The sequence below is a fragment of the Trachurus trachurus genome (genome assembly GCF_905171665.1).
Source record: "Trachurus trachurus genome assembly, chromosome: 3".
Lineage (NCBI taxonomy): Eukaryota > Metazoa > Chordata > Actinopteri > Carangiformes > Carangidae > Trachurus > Trachurus trachurus.
Genome location: NC_139893.1, coordinates 1,155,242 through 1,181,168, shown reverse-complemented (window position 1 = coordinate 1,181,168; position 25,927 = coordinate 1,155,242). Strand labels below are relative to the sequence as shown.

Below are 25,927 nucleotides of genomic sequence, written 5' to 3'. Positions count from 1 at the left end.
CCAGGAGGAGGAGAAGTTGGGTGATTCTCCACTACGGACGGACATTTCTATAAATACAATACACTGATTTTTTTTTTTTTTGCAATTGCAACTGTGTGTTGTTGGATTTACGGCGACAGAACGGGACCAAAACACAAAGCGATTCAGATGAGGTGAGTTTGCAATAGCAGCGTGGATCGGACTTTATGGTGCCGCAGTAACGCAGCGAAAGTCCCGGACTCAAGAGTCACAGAACCACAGATCCACAGAGCAGGAGGAGAGGGGGGGTAGAGGAGGGGTAGAGGGGGGTCCCAACTGAACCGGACCAGACCGGACCGGACCAGAGACCGTGGTGAGTCTCTACTTTAACCCCGAGGAGAGTGCGTTCATCCCGGGTTGAGCTCCGTGCAGCTCCGCGGAGGGAGCCTCCACCGCTCATAGAGAGAGCAGCGTAAAGCGTAAAGAGTGTGTGTGTGTGTGTGTGTGTGTGTGTGTGTGTGTGTGTGTGTGTGTGTGTGTGTGTGTGTGTGTGTGTGTGTGTGTTTGTGTTTGTGTTTGTGTGTGTGTAGCAGCAGAGAAGTTAACACTGATGATGAATCACGGTCGTGTTGTGGTTGTGTGAACGAACGGACTCAGCGACGAGTTCTGCGTAAAAATCTGCTCTTTTTATTATTATTCTTATTATTACTATTTCCCCCGGTGTGTGTGTGCGTGTGCATGTGAGAGAGAGCTTCACGCGCCCTCTGTTGTCTCTTACCCCCCCCCCCCCCCCCCCCCCCCCCCGTTAACCCCCGCGCGCTGTTTGCTCGGACAGCAGCAGCGCGTCGTTAATGTTGATGCGTTTTCCCTCTGGTCTCCAAAGTTAACAGTATAGTGAAGGGGCTGGTGTGTGTGTGTGTGTGTGTGTGTGTGTGTGTGTGTGTGTGTGTGTGTGTGTGTGTGTGTGTGTGTGTGTGTGTGTGTGTGTGTGTGTGTGTGTGTGTGTGTGTGAGAGGGAGGGAGGGCAGGGCGGGGGGAGGGTTTGGTTTGGTTGGTTGGTTGGTGTGGTCGTGGCAGCAGCTTTGAAGATCAGTGATCAGTCCGAGTCTGTTCTGTGCGTAACTGGATCAAAAAGAGAGCAAAGCAAAGTGGTTCCGCGGATCGGATGGACTAGTACCGGGACTAGAACCACAACCAGAACCGGGACTAAGACCAGGACTAGGACTACCTCTACCTATTCCCTCTGTGTTGTGGATTAAACTCAGGAATATGACATGCTTCAGCAGCAGCAGCAGCAGTCGGATCGGAGAGCAGAGAAGCAGGTAGGTGTCCTACTGTCCTGTCCTGTCCTGTCCGGAGCGGAACGGAACGGACCCGAGTGTTTCCGAGTCCAGTCGAGCAGAACCGAGCCGATCCGAGCCGAGTTCAACCAGAATCTAGAGCCAGAGAGAGAAGCAGCTGGTTCCGATCCACAGCAGATAAATGTGTTTTAAACATTTCAACAGAGTCAAATCAAATCAGAGCTTCGCCATTGTCGCTCCGCTGTGCTCTGCTCCTCCTCCTCCTCCTCCTCCTCTTCAACTCCTTTCTCCTTCTCCTTCTTCTCCTCCAGTTTCTCTACATTTATCAGTTTATTCTTCAGACTCGATCGGAGCTTCAGTTCAATGTCGCTGGTTTTTCCTTTTCCTCTAAAATCAAGTTGCAGCTTCGAGCAGGAGAGACGGAGCTGAGACAATGAGAGAGAGCGGACAGGACACTGTTGGTTTCCTCCGTATGTCCTGCTGGTTCTGTTTCCTCTGCTCCTATCAACACTCATATTATTATTATTAATAATAATCATAATAATTAGAATAATTAGAATGATAATAAACTTTATTATTCAGTAATGTTGGGTGATAAAGAGGAAGAAGCGCTGAGCTGCTGCGCCCTGCAGCCCCGTGGTCTCCGCTGCTGCTGCTGTCACTCCACCGCTGTCCCCCGCGTCTTTGTTGTCTTTTGTATCCGTGCTAACATGTGGACTAAAGGGGCCCTGAAAAGATTTAGCACGGGTAGAAAACCTGAATGAATGAATGAATGAATGAATGCCTTCACGGCCCAGCCCTTAGCCCCAGCAGCACAGCACAGCACAGCACAATGCACAGCCAGGCAGCACCAACAGCTCCAACTACAGCTCCAACAGCTCCACAGTCCGAGCTGCTGCTGCCGCTGCGTGGAGCGAGTGCGCAAAGGAGGAGAAGCACGGGAAAGGGAAAAAAAGAAAAACAAGTTGACAAATGGGCAGAGAATGAAAAGAGAGAAAAGAAATAAATGGAGAAAGAAGAGGAGATAAAGAGGAGAATAATGGATAAAGAGATAAACAGGGCGCTCCATTGGTTTAATGAGGAGGAGGAGGGTGTAGTCTCTAGTTTCTCTCTAGTCTCTATCAGCTTTAGGGAAATGAACCAAATGAAGAAAACGAGCAGAAACAACAGAAGAGGTTATTTTGTGTGTTTTTGTGTTTGTTGTAAAGTTCCATCAGAACAAGGAGGTGGTGGGTTAAACGGAGCAGAACTCAGTGGATTCTGCTTCTCTAAATGTTCCTGCTGCTGCTGCTGCTTCCTCATTGATTCACTCAGTAGTTAGTTGTTAGGTGTTGCACTGCAAAAACTCTACATCTTTCCAAGAATATTTGTCTCATTTCTAGTCAAAGCTAATCTCTTTACACTTAAAATAAGACTCATCACCTAAAAATGAACTTGTTTTTAGATCATTTTCACTTGAAATAAGTAGAAAAACTGCCAGTGAAAGCTGTTTTTTTGTGTTTCTAATAAGAAAGAAAAACTTATTTTAAGTGAAAACCTGCTTGAAAAAAATGTCTAAAAACAAGCTACTTTTTATGTGATGAGTCTTATTTTTAGTATAATGAGACTTGTTTTGACTAGAAATGACATTTTGACCAGAAATAAGATAAATATTCTTGAAAAGATATTTGAGTTTTTGCAGTGCGGTTGGTTGGTTTGTGAACATCTGGACTGAGCTGGTTCAGGTTCTGGACCTGTTGTTGGTGTCGGGACAGGAACAGTTCAGACTCAGCTGGTTGGGGGGTTAGAGGGGGTGAGGGGGGGTCAGGAGGACTCATGGACCCAGAACGACCGCCGTTAACCTGCAGCTGTGACCCGAGACCGGCGGCGGCGTCCTTCACTCCTGAACCGTTCGATTCTCAACCGCTGGGCCACTGATTAAATGTTTTACACTGCAAAAACTCAAATACCTTACCAAGGATACAATATGTGTCTTATTTCTAGTCAAAACAAATCTCATTCTACTTAAAATAAGACTCATCACATAAAAAGCAGCTTGTTTTTAGACACTTTTTACTTCTTTCAAGCTGATTTTCACTTGAAATAAGTAGAAAAATCTGACAGTGGAGCAAGTTTTTCTTTCTTATTACAAACACAAAAAAACTTTCTTTCACTGGCAGGTTTTTCTACTTATTTCAAGATAGATAGATAGATAGATAGATAGATAGATAGATAGATAGATAGATAGATAGATAGATAGATAGATAGATAGATAGATGAGTTTATTTGTCCTTTCCAAGGAAAATTGTTTTCACCATTTCGTACAGAGCGGCCTCGAGAAGTGCAACTTACATTCATCTACATACATTCCCACATTTCATACACCTCAATTACATAGAGACATAAGAACATAAAACATAAGACATAAGAGACCCCGCATCCCACATTTACATGTACATTCCCCCTGGTTATGTTCTTTTCATTGTCTTATTTAGTTCAGCTATAGCAGATGGGGTCAAGCTTTTGTTGAATTTTATGTTTTAAGTGAAAATGATCTAAAAACAAGTTAAATTTTAGGTAATGAGTCTTATTCTAAGTGGAAAGAGATTAGTTTTGACTAGAAATGAGACATTTTGACAAGAAACAAGACAAATATTCTTGGAAAGATGTTGAGTTTTTTGTGCTGTGTGACCCTGTGCTGGAGTCAAGCGTGTGTATGCATGTGAATGTATGTGTGTGTGTGTGTGAGATCGGGGGTGGGGCTCCATTGTGTTGAGTCGCCCAAAGCTCCTTTTGTTTGCGGGTCACACCTGCAGCTTTGTGGGTCTTTGTGCTCCGGCAGCAGCAGCAGCAGCAGCACAACTCTCTCCTGTTTCACTGTGACGGTTCAACTCTGCAGCAACAAGTCCAATCCAGTACTACTGATCCTTCAGGGGGGGGGCTCAGTGTCCTGTGTGTGTGGCTGCTTCTTGATTACTCTCTCAGAGCTCAGAGCGTTGTAGCACGGTGCAGCACGGTGCAGCACGGACCGACCAGACGTGTGTTTACAGTCGTGCAGCGTCTAAAAAGCTGAAACTGAACTCCTGAGATCTGGTTTCTGCTTTCAGATCCTCCACCGCCACCGCTGCTGCTGCTGTCGTTGTTCTCGTTGTTGTGTTTCTGCAGCAGCTCGGCCTGAAGCAGCAGCAGCAGCAGCTCATTGTTCTCCTGGGATTATTATCATCCAGCAGCTCACGCAACGCTGCTGCTTTATTATGCATTATTATTATTACATTAATATTATTATTATTATTAGCCCCAATTCCTGCAAAAAAAAAAAATAGGACAGAGACCAGATGCAGAGTGTTTCAGTGGATGTGACGGCTCTGATATGTGTGTTAATCTGTTCACAACACTTAGAGCCGGTCCACACGGTTACAGATTCAATGAACTGGAACCAGACTAACTTTAGTTTTTTTTACTAGTGGCAAAGTTAAAAGTCCAAACTTAAAGATTTAAAAGATTCCAAACTGAAGAAAAAGATCTCCGCACACTTGGATCTATGCAATTTCACTTTATTAAAGGCTAAGCTTTCGGTCTCAGATGACCTTCATCAGAGCAATCCCCCCCTTTTGCACTATAGGCAAAGTTAAAAGTCCAAAGTTAAAGATTTAGGGTCACAAATTGACGTGCAAAGCAGATATTCACATTATCTTTTCATTCATGCACCCTGATAAACCCAAGTCTGCCTCCTGTGATGACAGATTCTAGATTCTTTGAGTTGAAAAAACAAACAAAACTCAAAATTCAATGAACTGGAAACAGAGCTCCAGACTAACTTTTTTTTTTGTTACTAGAGGCAAAGTTAAAAGTCCAAACATAAAAATGTAATGGCACAAATTGACATGTAAAGCAAATATTCACATTTCCTTGCCACCTGTGACGACAGATTCTAGATTCTAGATTCTTTGAGTTGAAACAGGAAACGTCCTGGTTGCACATGAACCAGCAGATGAAACATTAACTTGACTTTACGACTCAGACAGTCAGTCAACATTTAATCATCCACTTGTAATGTTTGGAGTTGGACCAACACAGCGGGGAAGCGTTCTGTCTTCTTCTCTGTTGGTTGGTTGTTGGTTGCTGGTGTTGATGTGTGTGTAGCAGCATCACAGCGCCACACACAGGCCTGGTGGATGCACTGCAGTCGTAGAGTCAGTGGATCAGAGTGGACGCTGTTTGGATTATTTGCCACTGAAGAAAGTAAAGTGCTGTTTCTAACGCTTTATCCTGTTACATGCAGCGTCTGTTGTCTGACGTCTGCCCGATTTCAGGTGAATGCAACATCAAGAATACGTTCAGATATGCAACCGCACCGCTAGATGGGGGGAATTCCTACGTATTATACCTTTAAGGAAATAATAAACTGATATTGATTAAAAAGAGAGTAAAATAATCTGATAGTGGAGCAAGTTTTTCTTTCTTATTACAAGCACAAAAAACTTGCTTTCACTGGCAGATTATTCTACTTATTTCAAGTGAAAATTAGTTTGAAACAAGTGAAAATGATCTAAAAACAAGTTAATTTTTTAGGTGAAAGTCTTATGTAAGTGAAAATAGTTTAGTTTTGACTAGAAATTAGACATTTTGCCTAGAAATGAGACAAACATTGGATCAGAGTGGACGCAGAGATTTACAGAAATGACACGTGACTCGTGTTTACTCAGAAAGAGATGGTTTTGTGTGAAGCTCCGTTCTCGTGTTAAACCTTCAGCTCTAACAACCAGAACCCCTGCACCCCCCCCCCCCCCCCCCACCACCAGTAGAAACACCACTCTACCCCCCCTCCCCCTCCTCCCCCCCCATGTTTAACACCGTGGGGCCGAGCCAACAACAGCAGCAGCCTGTAATAACAGAGCTAGAGCGAGCTGAGGCTGAATGGCCCCGAGTTGCGTGACAAGCCCAGCGTTTCTAGGCTTGTTGAGGCCTACACACACACTATACACACACACACACACACACACACTATACACACACACACACACACACACACACACACACACACACACACACACACACACACACACACTATACACACACTATACACACACACACACTGGAGGGCAGGAACTGGAGAGTGCAGAGAGAGGAACAGTCAATAGAAAACACGCTGCATGAGGCTCACTGGAGAGATTGAGGAGTAATTTTAGATCGGTGACCTCTGGATGTCGACTGTTTCTGTTTTACATTAAACTCAGTGAGAAGAGGAGGAGAGACTTCACTGCAAAAACTCTACATCTTTCCAAGAATATTTGTCTTATTTCTTGTCAAAATGTCTCATTTCTAGTCAAAACTAATCTCTTTCCACTTAAAATAAGACTCATCACCTAAAAATTAACTTGTTTTTAGATCATTTTCACTTGTTTCAAACTAATTTTCACTTGAAATAAGGTTTTGTGCTTCTATTAAGAAAGAAAAACTTGCTCTATTGTCAGATTTTTCTACTTATTTCAAGTGAAAATCTGCTTGAAAGGAGTAAAAAGTGTCTAAAAACAAGCTGCTTTTTATGTGATGAGTCTTATTTAAATATAATGAGATTTGTTTTGAATAGAAATGACATTTTGACTAAAAATAAGACAAATATTCTTGGTAAGATTTTGAGTTTTTGCAGTGCTTCGCTTCTCCGAGGCTGTTACCATGCAAGGCATCATGGGAGATCAGAGCTGGATTGTTTTTAGACAGAGAGCAGCGAAGGTCCATGAAGAGTCTGGAGCTTCTTCTCTTCCTTCTTCTTCCTGTCGTTGTGCCTCGGGTGTCGGTCTATTCCCGTCCTCGGCTTCTCCTTGAAAAACTCTGCTGCTGCTGCTGCTGCTGCTGCTGCTGCACTTTATTTATTGCTCAGGGTTTAAACACAACACGGTTTCCTCGAGGTGGTGGTGGTGGTGGTAAAAAAAGAAAAAAGAAGAAGGAGCTGCGATGCTTTTAAGGAACACGTCTGCAACTGCAAAAAAAAACTCAAAATCTTACCAAGAATACAGTATTTGTCTTATTTCTAGTCAAAACAAATCTCATTCTACTTAAAATAAGACTCATCACATTAAAAGCAGCTTGTTTTTAGACACTTTTTACTACTTTCAAGCAGATTTTCACTTGAAATAAGTAGAAAAATCTGACAGTGGAGCAGGTTTTTCTTCCTTATTACAAGAACTTGCTTTCACTGTCAGATTTTTCTACTTATTTCAAGTGAAAATTAGTTTGAAACAAGTGAAAATGATCTAAAAACAAGTTAATTTTTAGGTTTCTGATCAGTTTTGACTAGAAATTTGACATTTTGACAAGAAATAACACAAACTTTCTTGGAAAGATTTAGAGTTTTTGCAGTGTGTGTGTGGTAATTCAGAGTTTCCTCCTCCCTGACAGTTGTTTTTCACTTGTTGCAGTCCAGAGATCCAGATTAGATTAGATTACACAGATTAGACCTTTATATCATCAATTTACAGTGAAAACATCCAACCTGTGGTTTCAGCACCGCGCTGTGACTCACGGTGACGGACGACCTCGTCATCCTGAGTCACGACGACCGACCACGCTGCCTCACAGAACAGGATAAATAACTACTCAGCAGTTACAGCAGCAGTGAGATGATGTTGGTGACTAAACGCAGCAGCAGCAGCAGCAGCAGCAGCAGCAGCACCACCACCACTCCCAGTCTGATAATAAAAGACTTTAATCTGCACGTCGCTGCAGGAAAAACTCAACACGTCACAGCTACAGATTCACTACGCAACGTTTAGTCACCGGCCGGCAGCAGCAGCGACACGTTGGAGCAGAGAGACACAAGTCCAGACCAGAGTTATTATACTTCACTACAACTAAAACTAAACGGAGAAGTGAAAAAATAACTTAGTCAACTTAAAAAAAACAAAAAAAAGGGACTAAACTGAATGTCAGACAACATCAGCTTGGTTGTAGTTTTCTTGAAGCTGCAGGAAGAAAAACACATTATAAATTCATCCTTTGATTATGTTAACGATTAATCTAATAGTTAGTTTGCTCAATAAAATGTCTAAAAACATCAATCAGTGTTTCTCAAACCACCAGACGACATCGTCCTCAAATGTCTTGTTTTGTCCACAAACCAAAGAGAGACTCAGTTTATTGTCATAAAGGAACAAAGAAACCAGAAATATTCACATTGAAGAAGCTGGAACAAGAGAATTTAAAAAAAAAACTACTTAAACTGATTATTAGATGATTGTTTGATGAATTGTTGCAGCTCTAACAGGATGCAACTAAAAGGGAAAAATCCCACAAATGTGGAAGTTCATCGTCAGAGGTCACACAGAGACTTTCTCCTAAAACCTGAAACTGGAAGTCAATTCCCCTAAAATAAAAACATAACTAAATAAAAATAGAAACTGCTAGATGTTAACCCTTTAATAGCCTTGGTCCAGATGAGGCTCCTCCCTCCTAAACGATTAATCAATTAGTTGTTATTAGTTGTTAACCAAAGAGAGACTCAGTTTATTGTCATAAAGGAACAAAGAAACCAGAAATATTCACATTTAAGAAGCTGCAATCAGAGAATCTGGACAAACTGATTAATAGATGATCGTTTGATTAATTGTTGCAGCTCTAACAGGATGCAACTAAACCAGGGATGTCAAACATGCGGCCCGTGGGCCAGAACCGGACCTGCTAAAACCTAAAATAAGAACCTGAAGTCAATTCCTCTAAAATAAAAATAGAAACTAATGAAGATGTTATTAACCCTATAATAACCTTGGTCCAGATGAGTCCTAAACGATTAATCGATTAGTTGTTTGGTCAATAAAATGTTAAGAAATGTCAGAAACCAGAAATATTCACATTTAAGAAGCTGAAATCAGAGAATCTGGACTTTTATTCTTAAAAAAACGACTCAAACTGATTATTAGATGATTGTTTGATAAATTGTTGCAGCTCTAACAGGATGCAACTAAAAGGGAAACATCCCACAAATGTGGAAGAAGTTCATCGTCAGAGGTCACACAGAGACTTTCTGTAAGTCAATTCCCCTCAAATAAAAACATAACTAAATAAAAATAGAGACTAATGAAGATGTTATTAACCCTATAATACCCCTGGTCCAGATGAGTCCAGATGAGTCCTCCTCTCCTCTCAGCTTCCTGTGTGGATCAATCACGGCTCTAATGGTTTGGCAGCAGGTGCGCTCTGGGGCTAATTGAAAAATGAGTCAATACTATGTGTTGTGTTGTGTGTTGTGTGTTCGTGTGCACACATATAACACACACAGATGAGTCGGCCTTTGCGTTGCAGCGTTTGAAAGAGTGATTATGTATGTGCAGCCATGTGTGTGTGTGTGTGTGTGTGTGTGTGTGTGTGTGTGTGTATCCCGGTGCGCTCCCAGCTAATCCGTCCCTCTGCCTGTGTGTGTGTGTGTGTGTGTGTGTGTGTGTGTGTGTGTGTGTGTGTGTGTGTGTGTGTGTGTGTGTGTGTGTGTGTGTGTGTGTGTGTGTGTGTGTGACGTCTGCCGGTAAATTGTTTATATCCGTTCGGGCTTTGCCTGCATGAATAATTTGTTTGCCTTATAAATATTTGAACGTACACCGATCATTAATATGCACAGACACAGTCTTGTCTCTGAAGCGCCCGTCCACACACACACACACACACACACACACACACACACACACACACACACACACACACACACTAACAGACACACTAACAGACACACTAAACCCTGCCACTCCCACAGTAAATGATGAGTGTAGCTGCTGCACTGCAAAAACTCATCACTTTCCATGAATATTTGTCCTTTTTCTTGTCAAAATGTCTCATTTCTAGTCAAAACTAAACTCTTTCCACTTAAAATAAGACTCATCACCTAAAAATTAACTTGTTTTTAGATCATTTTCACTCTTTTCAAGCAGATTTTCACTTGAAATAAGTAGAAAAATCTGCCAGTGAAAGCAGGTTTATGTGTGTGCTTGTACTAACTTGCTCCACTGTCAGATTTTTCTACTTATTTCAAGTGAAAAACTGCTTGAAAAGAGTGAAAATGATCTAAAAACAAGTAATTTTTCATGTGATGAGTCTTATATTTTAAGTAGAATGAGATTTCTTTTGACTAGAAATTACATTTTGACTAGAAATAAGACAAATATTCTTGGTAAGATATTAGAGTTTTTGCAGTGTAGCTGCTGGTGGATCATCATGTCGACAATCAGATGCTGCACAAACTTATTATCCACACAAAAAATTACTACAATGTCATAACAGCTGTGAGCGGCCGAGCGGTGAGTCGCCGCGGCAACACGGCATCGGCCGAGGTCGGAGCTGCTGAAGCTCAGGACAAAGATACAGAGGCACAGATGCACAGGGACAGCAGGTCGACTTCCTCTGCTGCTGCCACGGCCACACACACACACACACACACACACACACACACACACAGGGAGAGACTCCCCACTGGTCACTTGGCTGACCTTCGCTCAGACAGCAGATGCAGCGAGAGGCCGAGCTCCTCCTGAAGCTCAGTCATCAATAAACCAGAGAGTGTGTGTGTGTGTGTGTGTGTGTGTGTGTGTGTGTGTGTGTGTGTGTGTGTGTGTGTGTGTAGTGTGTGTGTGTGTGTGTGTGTGTGTGTGTGTGTGTGTGTGTGTGTGTGTAGAAACGAGACACAGCAGAAGTCACACCTCCCTCATCGCCTCATTCACCAATATCTGCTTCAGGATTTACAACCTGCAGCTCCAGTTTCCTCGTGTTTTAGCTCCAGAAGAATCACTCTGATCCTGTTATGCAGCAGCTCCAACTAGAGCTGCAACGATTCATCGCACAATAATAGATTATTAAATTAATCATCAACTATTCTAATAATCTAATAATCAGTTTGAGTCGTTTTTATAAAGAAAAAAAGCTCCAGATTCTCTGATTCCAGCTTCTTCAATGTGAATATTTCTGGTTTCTTTGTTCCTTTATGACAATAAACTGAGTCTCTCTTTGGTTTGTGGACAAAACAAGACATTTGAGGACGATGTCGTCTGGTGGTTTGAGAAACACTGGTTGATGTTTTTAACATTTATTAACATTTTATTGACCAAACCAACTATTTGATTAATCGTTTAAATAATCGACAGGTTAATCGACAATGAAAATATTCGTTAGTTGCAGCTCTAGTTGGAGGTTTTCTTTTTCTTTTCTTTTTTTCCAGCTTGAATCTATTTTTTTTTTTTTAGAATTTACAAAAAAAATGATAATGACAAAATGAAGTTGTCTTAGTATTTATATGTCAAAATCAATGTATTTCTTTGCCTGAAATACAATATTGAATGTGTGATGATCCTGCGGCGCATCACCAGTTGGAGGTTTTCTAAGCCTGTTTACACGTAGTTGTGGTGAATCTACTGGTTCCTGTTGCTCTGTGAACTTCATCAAGTGTCTCGATCGTCCGGACGGCGCTCGGTTTGTCAATAAACAACATCGACGAGGTGCTGCACGTTAAACTATCAGACGTTTCATTCATCGTGGTGTTTTCTTATTGCTCTGGTGTGTGTGTGTGTGTGTGTGTGTGTGTGTGTGTGTGTGTGTTTGACATGGCTTCAAACACACACCGAGGGGTTTGTTCACTTCAAGGAAGAGGCAAGGAAGGTTTTTACCAGAGAGGCCACACAGTCAGGCCTGACGTCATAAATATCATATATATATTATTACTATATCATATCGTATCCTTATGAACATAATTGATGTGAATTAAGTGTCTAAACTGTTTTACAAGAGAAAATAACCATCAAAAACATCAGAAATGATAAGAAAACGATTCTAATTCAGATCATTTAATATTAAACAGAAGAAAATAATCAATTATTTTGCACAAGTGTCAGCTCATAAATGTGTGTGTATGATTTTGTTCTTAGCTAATAATAAATACTGGATGAGAAAACATTGGTTTGTAAAAACTGTGTAAGTGTGACTCCACTGCAAAAACTCAACATCTTACCAAGAATATTTGTCTTATTTCTAGTCAAAACTAATCTCATTCTACTCAAAATAAGACTCATCACATAAAAAGCAGCTTGTTTTTAGACACTTTTTACTTCTTTCAAACAGATTTTCACTTGAAATAAGTAGAAAAATCTGATAGTGGAGCAAGTTTTTCTTTCTTATTACAAACAAAAAAAACAACTTGCTTTCACTGGCAGATTTTTCTACTTATTTCAAGTGAAAATTAGTTTGAAACAAGTGAAAATGATCTAAAAACAAGTTCATTTTTAGGTTTTTAAGTGGAAAGAGTTTAGTTTTGACTAGAAATGAGACATTTTGACAAGAAATAAGACAAATATTCTTGTAAAGATGTTGAGTTTTTGCAGTGAAGACAGGTCTGTTCTTTGTGAATGAGTTCGGATGTTGTCGAGGACTTGTTGGTTATTGCAGCAGCTGGAGGTGAAACATATAAACAACATGAGAATAAACTGTTGTTGTGTGTCTGTCTCTGTGTGTGTGTGTGCAGGTAACGACTCCAGCAGTGTGAAACAGGAAGTGTGTGTGTGTGTGTGAGCAGCCATGGGCCAGAGCTCCGTGCTGCCGCTGCTGCTGCTGCTGCTGCTGCTGGCGGCCGCCTCGCGCTCGCTCCACGCCGTCAGCTTCCCCGAGGACACCGAGCCGCTGGACGTCGTCGACACGCACTGTGAGTAACACACACACACACACACACACACACACACACACACACACACACACACACACAGAGAGAAGGAAGGAAAGAGAGCGCACAACTACACACAACTGTTTACATGACAGTTTTGGGGGGAAAAAAAACTACGAATTATGGTCTTAATTGGCTTAATGATGGCTTTCTGCTTCCATATATGGTGTTAGGTCAGTTTGACCTGTGTTTTTAATTAGCTGTAAAATACACTAAAAACATTTTTTTTCATCCAATCTGTTTTTCTTCTCTCGGTTACATTGTTCGGCTCCTTATCCATGAAAATGTTGAATTTAATATTCTTGGTGTGGACCACTGGGCCTTTTGTGTCAGTTTACCCTTCGACTTCAATTGAACCATCCTCTTGTCTCGTGTTGGGGTCGGTTTTGACTCGAGTCTTAAAGGGACAACGAGGAGTTTATATCAGGTTATAAAAAAGTCTGATATTAATGTGGATGAATCTCCGTTACCACTTGTTAATGGTCCATTTTAGATAAATCTATGGTTTTGTCTCTATGGTTATTTTGTTATTATTAGTGGTGGTGGAAATGCTGGGCGAGCCGACCAGCGTTTCTTTACTTTCGGTTTCGTGGCGAGTCATGAGAATAACGCCGCCGAATCTCCGTTTATGGTGGGAACTACGACGGTATGTGATCGTCTTCCAACCTCTGACTTTAATTCTTGATGAATGAAAACATGAGTCTGTCTTGCACCGGTCAAAGAATTTCACGGTGCGGAGGCTCATAAATGTAGTGTGGAAACACTTCACTTTAACAAAACTCCTCGTTGTCCCTTTAAATCAAAAACTATTTGTTTCTCATCTCTTGGTTACGTTGTTCAGTTCCTTATCCATGAAAAGGTTGGTTTTGCATTAATGATTTCAGTTTTAACTCTCATTATTGTGGTACTTTTATGCGTTCAAAACCTGAAAACGGGGTCACACAAGAGAAGGGTTAATCCGACTAAAACTGGACGACTGAAGTTCATGTCAACGTGTTGGTCCGACTGAACCAGATCCGACTAAAACACCCAGATGATGAAACTGGAAACTGGTTTTCTTTTCTTCTGCATGTGTGTTCACCTCAGTCTGACTGGAACTGGACGATGTGTAGAGACAGTTAGAGACGACACAAAGTGGAGCAGAGAAGACGAGAACTGAAAAAACAGAAAAAAGCGTCTTGAGCAGATGCATTTAATTTTTTTTTTTTAAAGAAGGAGGAAGCCCAGAGCCGAACCCGACCGAGTCATTTGTGTATCTTCAGCTCGGACCGTCGCGTCCGGTCGGGAACTGTAGTTTAGAACTTTAAAGTTATTTATTCGCAGTGTTTGACTCGGTGACAGAAACGTCTCCACCTGCTGTTCAACACACACACACATGTAGGATAAAGACCAACACAGAACACACACAACGCTGCTCTGACTTCCTGTCCCGTCAGCAGTTCACACACATGCACACACACACACACGCAGTCATAAAATCGATGCGGTGGACGGACGTTCAGCTGCTGCATTAACTGGATTTCATTTTCATCTGTGTGATGTAGAGGAGCAGAGAGATGCTGACACAGGCACACACACACACACACACACACACACACTGTTACTGCTCCTTTCTATTAAACACACACACACATTTATGTTGAGTGAATGTGTGTTTTAACTGTTGTCCTCCTGGGTCAAGGAAGAAAGGAAGGACAAAGGGAAAGATGGGAGGAAAGAAGGAAGGTAAAAAGGAAGGAAAGATAGAAGGAGGGATGGGACAGATTGGTTCAAGGAAGGAAGAAGGGAAGGAAAGAAAGATGGAAGGAGGGAACAGATCAGGTCAATTGGATCAAAAGAGGAAGGAAGAAGAAGTAAGGACGAAGGGAAGGAAGGAAGGAAGGAAGGAAGGAAGGAAGGAAGGAAGGAAGGAAGGAAGGAAGGAAGGAAGGGAAAAAGGATTGTGGAAAGAATGAAGGGAGAAAGGAAGGGAAGAAGGAAGGATGGAAGAAGGGAACAGATTGGGTTAACAGAGTGTTTCTCTGTGTGTGTTTGTGTTTCCAGTTTGTCGGAGGTACCCAGTTTTCCGAGGCCGGCCCTCTGGAAACGAGTCGCAGCATCGCCTCGACTTCCAGCTGATGACCAAGATCCAGGACACACTGTTCATCGCTGGCAGGTACACACGCACTACACACTATACACACACACACACACACACACACACACACACACACACACACACACACACACACACACACACACACACACACACACACACACACTATAAACACACACACACACACACACACACACACACACTGCAAAAACTCAAAATCTTTCCAAGAATATTTGTCTTATTTCTAGTCAAAACTAATCTCTATAAGACTCATCACCTAAAAATGAACTTGTTTTTAGATCATTTTCACTTGTTTCAAACAAATTTTCACTTGAAATAAGTAGAAAAATCTGCCAGTGAAAGCAAGTTTTTTGTGTTTGTAATAAGGAAGAAAAACTTGATCCACTGTCAGATTTTTCTACTTATTTCAAGTGAAAATCTGCTTGAAAGAAGTAAAAAGTGTCTAAAAACAAGATAATTTCAATGTGTTGAGTCTTATTTTAACTATAATTTGATTTGTTTTGACTAGAAATGAGACAAATATTCTTGGTAAGATTTTGAGTTTTTGTAGTGTGTCTAGTGCTACACTGCAAAAACTCAAAATCGTACCAAGAATATTTGTCTTATTTCTTGTCAAAATGTCTCATTTCTAGTCAAAACTAATCTCTTTCCACTTAAAATAAGACTTATCACCTGAAAATGAACTTGTTTTTAGATCATTTTCACTTGTTTCAAACTAATTTTCACTTGAAATAAGTAGAAAAATCTGCCAGTGAAAGCAAGTTTGTTTTTGTGTTTGTAATAAGAAAGAAAAACTTGATCCACTATCAGATTTTTCTACTTATTTCAAGTGAAAATCTGCTTGAAAAACGTAAAAAAGTGTCTAAAAACAAGCTACTTTTAATGTGATGAGTCTTATTTTAAGTAGAATTAGATTTATTTTGACTAGAAATAAGACAAATATTCTTGGTAAGATTTTGAATTTTTGCAGTGCACACACACACACACACACACACACACACACAAACACACACTATCTCCATCTCTTTCTCTTTCACACACCCCAACACCAACACACTCAGTCAGTCCTTGGCAGATAAACAGTGTTCTGGGGGTGTGTGGGGGGTGGGGGGGTAGAAAGCTCTTAGTGTTATTGGATCTGCGGCTGCTGGTTGTGTATCTGATGTATACGGCTTCGGATCGATCTCTGGGAGGCGTCTATCATCCCGCTCCCGACGCTCCGTCCGTCCGTCGTCATGGCCGCGCTGGATTTATGAGCTCTGGGATTAAATCTGGTGTTAGAGCAGGAAAACAACCTCCACACGTTAGGAATGAAAACCTGCAGCTACGACACACGACACCTTCACTCTGGATAGATATTAATGTAGAAGAGACCTTACGACATAGATATACACATGCAACACACAGCTGCTTTAAAGGGATAGTTCAACATTTAGTCAGATTGGCCCATTGCCATAATCCCTATAGTCATAGCAGTAGGTTCGTTACCTTTAATTGTCGGTGCAAGCTGTTTTTAGAACGGCGGAGCAGAGCCGTGAGCTGCTCAGAGCTACGCTACGGAGGCTCATTATGGGATTTCTTGGTTTCCCTCATCATCAAACTCATCAAATACACAATCCAACAACTCCACAACGCTCTGGTGGACAAGTTGTGAGCTGCACATTCACCACGCTATGAGATAATAACACAACGTTACCACACAGAGTTGTTTTAGAGGGAAATACAGAGACTGTTGATGAAAAACTGTCCCTGAAGGCAACGTGCATCAGCGGTTTTGCATGAATTTCCCTCTAAAACAACTCTGTGTGGTAACGTTGTGTTATTATCTCATAACGTGGTGAATGTGCAGCTCACAACTTGTCCACCAGAGCGTTGTGGAGTTGTTGGATTGTGTATTTGATGAGTTTGATGGAGGGAAACGAAAAGAAATCCCATAATGAGCCTCCGTAGTGTAGCTCTGAGCAGCTCACGGCTCTGCTCCGCCGTTCTAAAAACAGCTTGCACCGACAATTAAAGGTAACAAACCTACTGCTATGACTATAGGGATTATTATGGCAAATGGGCCAGTTTGACAAAATGTTGAACTATCCCTTTAAAAACAAAATAATAAAATAAAAACGTTGTACCTAACCTGACTGACAGAAACGACTGGTTTCAACCTGTTTCTCTAAATAAATAAAACATTGTGTTTCCTGCTCCTCTCTCCTTTAATGACACAATAACACAACTGGGAATATTCTCATAAGGAAAATAAAAACCAAAAATAGGAAAAACAATGTAAATGAGCTGCAGATTATTCCTCTAAGTGAGTTAGAAGAAATAAATACAGTAGCTATATTATATATATTTATAATGTATTATACACACAGATGTTGTGCAGTGTCACTGATGAGCTGTGTTGTGTTGTGTTGTTGTGTGTCCACAGAGATCAAGTGTACCTGGTCAGTCTCAGAGAATCCTACAGGAACGAGATCATTCCCTACCGGGTAAGAAACACTGAGCGTTGTCTAGGGGAGAAAGGTGATGATAACTCTCGGGGCCCAGCGCCCAGTGGGGCCCATAAAAAACCCCAGTAGTCTAATCTTTGTATGACTGATTTATTCTGCGTAAGACCCTGACTCATAGTACACTGTAAAAACTCTACATCTTTCCAAGAATATTTGTCTTATTTCTTGTCCAAATGTCTCATTTCTAGTCAAAACTAATCTCTTTCCACTTAAAATAAGACTCATTACCTAAAAATGAACTTGTTTTTAGATCATTTTCACTTAAATTCACAATTAATAGAAAAATCTGCCAGTGAAAGTAAGTTTTTTGTGCTTGTAATAAGGAAGAAAAACTTGCTCCACTATCAGATTTTTTCTACTTATTCCAAGTGAAAATCTGCTTGAAAGAAGTAAAAAGTGTCTAAAAACAAGCTGCTTTTAATATGATGAGTCTGATTTTAAGTAGAATGAGATTTGTTTTGACTAGAAATGACATTTTGACCAGAAATAAGACAAATATTCTTGGTAAGATACTTGAGTTTTTGCAGTGTAATGCTGCATTAGCATCAAAACAAAGAAGGCTAAATAAAAAACGATAATACATACGTAGTCTAAGAAAAAAAAAAAGGAAAAGTTAGGGGGAGGGGCCCACTTTAGTATTCTTTAAGGGGGCCCAGAATTCATAGCAACGGCCCTGTGTGTGTATATACTGTATATGTGTATATGTGTGTGTTGTGTAACGCTGCGTGTGGGTCCTTACAGAAGCTGACATGGCGATCGGGTCAAGACGACAGGGACATGTGCGCTGTCAAGGGGAAACACAGAGTACGTTGTTACCAGCTCTCAGCTTTTATTTCATGTTACACCACAGAGTGTGTTAGTACTGTGTGTGTCTTTGTTTGTGTGTGTGTGTGTGTGTGTGTGTGTGTGTGTGTGTGTGTGTGTGTGTGTGTGTGTGTGTGTGTGTGTGTGTGTGTGTGTGTGTGTGTGTGTGTGTGTGTGTGTGTGTGTGTAAAGCTGCTGTCTAAACACTGTCTCATGGTTGTGTCTGTGTGTGTGTGTGTGTTTTTCAGGACGAGTGCCACAACTTCATCAAAGTGCTGGTTCCTAGAAACGACGACCTGGTGTTCATCTGCGGCACCAACGGATTCAACCCCATGTGCAGATACTACAGGGTCAGTATCTAGGTCCTGGTTCCTTTAAAGGGATAGTTCAACATTTAGTCAAACTGACCCATCACCATAATCCCTATAGTCATAGCAGTAGGTTCGTTACCTTTAATTGTCGGTGCAAGCTATTTTTAGAACGGCGGAGCAGAGCGGTGAGCTGCTCAGAGCTACGCTACGGAGGCTCATTATGGGATTTCTTGGTTTCCCTCATCAAACTCATCAAATACTAGGGGTGGGAGAAAAAATCGATTCACATAAATATCGCAATATCTTTTTTGGCGATTTTAAATCGATTTTTTTTTTCCAAAAATTGATTTTTTTTTTTGGAATGTTTTAAAATATCGTGCAATGAGCATTTGTTAGCCTTTTTTTACGTACAACGAGTCCAGGTTTTGAAAAGGGTTTAAGTTCACTTTATAATGGAGTATCGGTATGTTAATTTCTAGGCTCCTACAGTGTTTGTGTGCAGATAAATGTTAGAAATGCAGACTAAAAATCGAGAGAATAGGCAATATTGTAGAATCGCAATTAAAATCGAATCACCATCCAAAAAATCGTAGAAGAATCGAATCGGGAGAAAAGCATATCGTCCCAGCCCTATCAAATACACAATCCAACAACTCCACAACGCTCTGGTGGACAAGTTGTGAGCTGCACATTCACCACACTATGAGATAATAACACAACGTTACCAGACAGAGTTGTTTTAGAGGGAAATTCATACAAAACCACTGATGCGCGTTGCCTTCAGGGACAGTTTTTCATCATCAGCCTCTGTATTTCCCTCTAAAACAACTCTGTCTGGTATAACGTTCTGTCAATTAAAGGTAACAAACCTACTGCTAAATGACTATAGGGATTATGGCAATGGGCCAATTTGACAAAATGTTGAACTATCCCTTTACATAAAACAAAGCAGAGTTTGCATGCTCCGATGTCATTTGGGTAACACACAGCCTTTGTGTTTAAATGAATTTGACTGAACTCGTGTGATTGGTTCCTGTGTGATTCAGTGTGTGTGTCCTTTAACAAAGCTCTGATGATGTGTGTGTGTTGATGATGATGATAATGATGATGATGATGATGATGAAGATGATGTGTGTGTGTCCTCAGCTGGACAACCTGGAGCTGGATGGAGAGGAGATCAACGGTCTGGCTCGCTGCCCCTTCGACTCCAAACAAACCAACGTCGCCCTTTTTGCCGGTGAGGGTCAAACACACACACACACACACACACACACACACACACACACACACACACACACACACACACACACACACACACACACACACACACACACACACACACACACACACACACACACACTTTAGAAGTAGAAGCGTTGTGTGTGTTGGTACTTACGTTCTCATTATCACCTCGGTGTCTTCGCCACCACAATAAAAGTGGTGCCTGCAGCGATAACAACTGAGCCAATTAGAGCCGATAGAAGCCGTGGAACAACAGAGAGCTGTGTGTTGCTGCTGCACTGCAAAAACTCTACATCTTACCAAGAATATTTGTCTTATTTCTAGTCAAAACTAATCTCATTACACCTAAAATATGTATATTTATACATATACATACATAGTTATACATAAAAAAGTAGCTTGTTTTTAGACACTTTTTACTTCTTTCAAGCAGATTTTCACTTGAAATAAGTAGAAAAATCTGATAGTGGAGCAAGTTTTTCTTTCTTATTACAAACACAAAAAACTTGCTTTCACTGGCAGATTTTTCTACTTATTTCAAGTGAAATTTTGTTTGAAACAAGTGAAAATGATCTAAAAACAAGTAGATTTTTAGGTGATGAGTCTTATTTTAAGTGGAAAGAGATTAGTTTTGACTAGAAATGAGACAAATATTCTTGGAAAGATTTAGAAAGATAGAGTTTTTGCAGTGTGTTAATGCGTGTTAACGTGTGTTGCGGTGTGTTAATACGTGTTGCTATGTGTTAATGCGTGTTACCGTGTGTTAATGCGTGTTGCTATGCGTTGCCGTGCTGTGTTTCAGAGGGGAAGCTGTACTCGGCCACCGTGGCAGACTTCCAGGCCAGTGACTCGGTCATCTACCGCAGCATGGGGGACGGATCGGCCCTGAGGACCATCAAGTACGACTCCAAGTGGCTCAAAGGTAATCAGCACTCTCTCTCAGTCTCTCCTCCTCCGTCAGCTGGCAGACCATCAGAAACTATCACACTATCACCATAGTATTATTAGTGGGGCAGATAAGCTCATATATGGAGGAAGATATTGTGCATTTTATGACCAAAGCATGAAACTTTCAGCATTTCATCTCCATACTCCGAGGTTTGATTTCAGACGTGGAACCACTTTGGTGGCTGACCTTTGGTGACCTTTAGGGGTATTTGCAGTTTTCCACATTATTCTCCATTGGAAACATACAAAAATCTGGGAAGTAAATCATTCCCAAGACATTTCTTCACCGTTGTGTTTAGGAAGGTGTGTAATATCATGTAATAAAATGTTGAAATTCAACTCCCGTGGGAAACCCCCTAAAAAACTACTCAAAGTTGGGGTGCCCATAACCAGATTTTTTCGAAAATTCAGAAATGTTAAAGGGATAGTTCACCCAAAATTGAAATTTTACTCATTATCTCCTCCCCCTCATGTGGACTAAGGGCTGGGAGAAGTTTCAGAGTCCTCCGTGGCTTCTCTGAGTTACAGGGGGTCTCGGCGTAGCAGTGCATGTCCATATAACGGTTGCAAATGGATACCAACTGTCTTCATAACAAAAAGACACACCAAAAAACATCCAGATACCTCCATGCTGCTCGTATGTAATGTCCCTCTGGTATTGAAGCCCCAACATGAGAAATTGTTCCGAAAAAAACTAAATAAGTCTATATTTCAAGCTTGTTTGTAGCGGAGGCTTCTCGAAGCTCCTCTTCCCGGGTCAAGGTTCAACAAAGGTCAGCCACCAAAGTCTGAAATCAAACCTTGGGGTCTGGAGATGAAATGATCGGCCTGTTTGGTTCTGACATAACCTTCTATTGGAGAGTGACGGTGTTGAGGAATCTTTTATGATCAAGTAGCAACACACACACTCCTCTTCCTCTTCCTCTTTCCTCTTCCTCTTCCTCTTTCCTCTTCCTCTTTCCTCTTCCTCTTTCCTCTTCCTTTTCCTCTTTCCTCTTCCTCTTCCTCTTCCTCTTCCTCTTCCTCTTCCTCTTCCTCTTCCTCTTCCTCTTCCTCTTCCTCTTCCTCTCCCACCTTGCTCAGCTCTGTTCTCTCCCAGAGAGGCAGCGATCTAGGTCACATCCAGTCCCATCCAGTCTGGTACAAATCCCTGAAATATTCAAGATGCTCAGTGGTGGTGACGATGCAGAAACACACTTCATCTCTCTCTCTGCCTCTCTGCTTCTCTCTCTCTCAGAACCTCACTTCCTGCACGCGGCCGAGTACGGGAACTACGTCTACTTCTTCTACCGGGAGATCGCCGTGGAGCACAGCAACCTGGGAAAGGTAGGAAAACATTACATCATTACATACAGATACAGGAAGCAGGATGCCTTTCTCAAGAAACAGCCTTCCCCCCCGCCCCCCCCCCCCCCCTCCTTTAGTGCTTCACTTCCACCACAAATGGCCTCAGTAGTAATGTAATGGGGCCCATTCAGGCGAGGACATCCCATCGCAGTAGAAAACAGGGGGAATGTCCACAGAGAGTGTTTGCTGGGAATGTTCAGCTAATGTAAAACCATTACACACTCCCAGAGCCTGCACACACACACACACACACACACACTCTGACATGCTGAGGGCATTAGGATGTTGTGTGTTTGAGGCCGGCTTCAGACCCTGTCAGGCCCAACGCTCGCAGATGAAAAAAACGGCAAAATATTTCATGGGATGTGCCTTTAGTTTAGACGGCGATGGCGTTTTGGGGGCTTGAAAACACAAAAAAGGGAAACCAGCCTCCAGAGTGGAAATCTTAAAAACGCTCCGCCGTTGCGTCCTGTCAGTGCCCGATCCGTACCCGGAACAAGATCCGCTCCAGCGCTTCTGCGCATGCGCCGTTTTACGGCATTAGCTTCAAAGCTATGCTAACTGATAGCCTAGCAGTAGAGCAGCTAAAAGTCCGCCGTAGCGTTGTTAAAACGTCACTTTATTAATTTTAAATATTTTTTCATGCGAGAAAGTCACAGTTTAGAGTCCTAATCTGTGGTCAGTTTATCCAACTGACGTCTGTTTGGAAGTTTGCTCCGAGGTTTTGGGAGAAGTGCAGAGCTAGCTGGGAGCAGAGCTGGGAGCAGAGCTGGGAGTAGCCACCGGGAGCTAACGTTAGCTCGCTGCTCGGCTCATCTCAGAGGCAGCAGCGGCCGGCTGAGGTGATCGACCGGTCACCCAGACGTCGTCATGCCGGTGGAGAAAGCAGCAGATTAATTTATGGTCTCATTGATTAGTTTGTGTAAATGAAAAGTGAAGCTTCAGGAGGAGCTGGTCAGAGGAGCAGTGCTGACTTGCTGCTGTCTGTATGTGCAGAAATCACCACATGTGTGTTGTGTGGCATGCTACCACCTTGGCGCCTGGCGTGCTAGGCCTACAACATTGAATTCCACAGACCTTTGCGTCGTCGTATCCTCACCAAGCAGATTTCCCCCCAAAAAACGCTCGTCTGAACGCGAAAAACAAAGTGAGAACGCAACAACGCCTCTTTAGCGTTTTCTGTTCAGATCGTTTCCCTGTAAACGACCTGTGCTCCGTCTGGTGGAGCTGCAGGAAGCCGGTGTTGTCCTCTTCCTCCTCCTCCCTCCTCCTCTTCCCCTTCCTTCTCCTCCTCCTCTTCCTCCTCCTCCCTCCTCCTCTTCCCCTTCCTTCTCCTCCTCCTCTTCCTCCTCCTCCTCCTCCTCTTCTTCCCTCTTCCTCCTCCTCCTCCTCCTCCTCTTCTTCCCTCTTCCTCCTCCTCCTCCTCCTCCTCTTCTTCCCTCTTCCTCCTCCTCCTCTTCCTCCTCCTCCTCTTCCTCCCTCCTCTTCCTCTTCTTCCCTCTTCCTCTTCTTCCCTCTTCCTCCTCCTCCTCCTCCTCCTCTTCTTCCCTCTTCCTCCTCCTCCTCCTCCTCCTCTTCTTCCCTCTTCCTCCTCCTCCTCTTCCTCCCTCCTCTTCCTCTTCTTCCCTCTTCCTCCTCCTCCTCTTCCTCCTCCTCCTCTTCCTCCCTCCTCTTCCTCTTCTTCCCTCTTCCTCCTCCTCCTCTTCCTCCCTCCTCTTCCTCTTCTTCCCTCCTCCTCCTCTTCCTCCTCCTCCTCCTCCTCCTCCTCCTCCTCTTCCTCCCTCCTCTTCCTCTTCTTCCCTCTTCCTCCTCCTCCTCTTCCTCCTCCTCCTCTTCCTCCCTCCTCTTCCTCTTCTTCCCTCTTCCTCCTCCTCCTCTTCCTCCCTCCTCTTCCTCTTCCTCCCTCCTCCTCCTCCTCCTCCTCCTCCTCCTCCTCCTCTTCCTCCTCCTCCTCCTCCTCCTCCTCATCTATATTTCATCCAGACTATTGCCGTGGCGACACCTGCTCTCTGATGGAGCTTTGCATCGGTTAATTATTAAAAGTGCTTCACACACACACACACACACACACACACACACACACACACACACACACACACACACACACTTCATTCATTTATACGCTCAGCCTCGCTAACATGTGCAACAATCACACACAATCACAGACACACAATCACACGGCCGAGACGAAGACGAATGTTCGGTTTGCTCCGGTCGTAGGAACAATCTGCACACACACACACACACACGCGCGCGCGCGCGGTTTAAAGAGTGTGTGTGTGTGTGTGTGTGTGTGTGTGTGTGTGTGTGTGTGTGTGTGTGTGTGTGTGTGTGTGTGTGTTAGTGTGTGTGTGTGTGTGTGTGTGTGTGTGTTTGTTAAGTGGTGTGTGCTGAGTGGCTACAGGATGGAGCTGCATTATTCAGGATGTTGAAGTGTTTTAGTGACGTTGGCTCAGCTGCCGTCTTCCTCTCTGTCCTCCGCTAAACCCTCCATCCTCCCCGCGGAGCTCGACTTTGCTCCTTTCTTCTTCCTCCTCGCACTTTAAAGGGACAACCAGGAGTTTTGGAAAAGCGAAGTGTTTCCACACTACATTTATGAGCCTCCGCACCGTGAAATTCTTTGACCGGCGCAAGACAGACTCATGTTTTCATTCATCAAGAATTAAAGTCAGAGGTTGGAAGACGATCACATACCGTCGTAGTTCCCACCATAAACGGAGATTCGGCGGCGTTATTCTCATGACTCGCCACGAAACCAAAAGTAAAGAAACGCTGGTCGGCTCGCCCAGCATTTCCACCACCACTAATAATAACAAAATAACCATAGAGACAAAACCATAGATTTATCTAAAATGGACCATTAACAAGTGGTAACGGAGATTCATCCACATTAAAGCAGAAGTAAGTGATCCGGTCGTTTTGGCTAATGCTGCGTTCCAGTCACGACTTACGACTTTGTAGCGTTCCAGGCAACCCACTCGTGTTTCTCCGACCTGTTTTACCTGTGAAAGTCACTATAACGGCCACTCGTAACTTCTGACCCGTGAACTCGTACCAGATCGAACTGGTACGACTTCACAGGTCGGAAAAACACGAGTTACGAGTTGCCTTGAACGCACCATAACGTCTTGTCAGCAGATGGAGTTAGCAGCCCCCGCCCTCGTCATGGATTTATTGGTCCTCGTCCCTACGTCACCACATTCACGGCGCATCCCTTGGCTGCACACACAGAGAGGACTGCCCCTTTATGCCGTTCTCTCTCCTCATTGGATAAAGGTTGTAGGATACAAGGAAAGTTTTCTCCTGGGCTCAGAGCAGAGCAGAGTGACTGACAGACCCGTGTTTCAGACCAAACACTCTATAGAAGTGATTGCTGTCGGAAGATACAACTATTTAAGACTTATATTAACACAAATATATCGCTTACTTCTGCTTTAATATGAGACTTTTTTATAACCAAATGTATCCTACAACCTTTATCCAATGAGGAGAGAGAACGGCATAAAGGGGCAGTCCTCTCTGTGTGTGCAGCCAAGGGATGCGCCTGAATGTGGTGACGTAGGGACGAGGACCAATAGATCCATGACGAGGGCGGGGGCTGCTAACTAAGTTCACGGGTCAGAAGTTACGAGTGGCCGTTATAGTGACTTTCACCGGTAAAACAGGTCGGAGAAACACGAGTGAGTTGCCTGGAACGCTACAAAGTCGTAAGTTGTGACTTGAAGCTG

General features: G+C 42.8%; 1 protein-coding gene across 2 annotated transcripts in view; it reads left to right on the top strand.

Annotated features, from left to right (window-relative positions):
* The first annotated feature begins 23 nt into the window (after window positions 1-23).
* sema6d (semaphorin 6D) overlaps window positions 24-25,927 on the top strand; it is a 44,495-nt gene continuing 18,591 nt past the window's right edge. For both annotated transcript variants that reach the window (XM_083996702.1, XM_083996701.1), the window contains exons 1-9: window positions 24-152; window positions 12,730-12,906; window positions 14,968-15,079; window positions 17,466-17,526; window positions 18,289-18,351; window positions 18,600-18,701; window positions 19,809-19,899; window positions 20,707-20,826; window positions 22,090-22,178. In XM_083996702.1, the coding sequence (XP_083852828.1) occupies window positions 12,783-12,906; window positions 14,968-15,079; window positions 17,466-17,526; window positions 18,289-18,351; window positions 18,600-18,701; window positions 19,809-19,899; window positions 20,707-20,826; window positions 22,090-22,178 (762 nt within the window). In that variant the 5' untranslated portion in view covers window positions 24-152; window positions 12,730-12,782. The remainder of the gene's footprint in view (window positions 153-12,729; window positions 12,907-14,967; window positions 15,080-17,465; window positions 17,527-18,288; window positions 18,352-18,599; window positions 18,702-19,808; window positions 19,900-20,706; window positions 20,827-22,089; window positions 22,179-25,927) is intronic.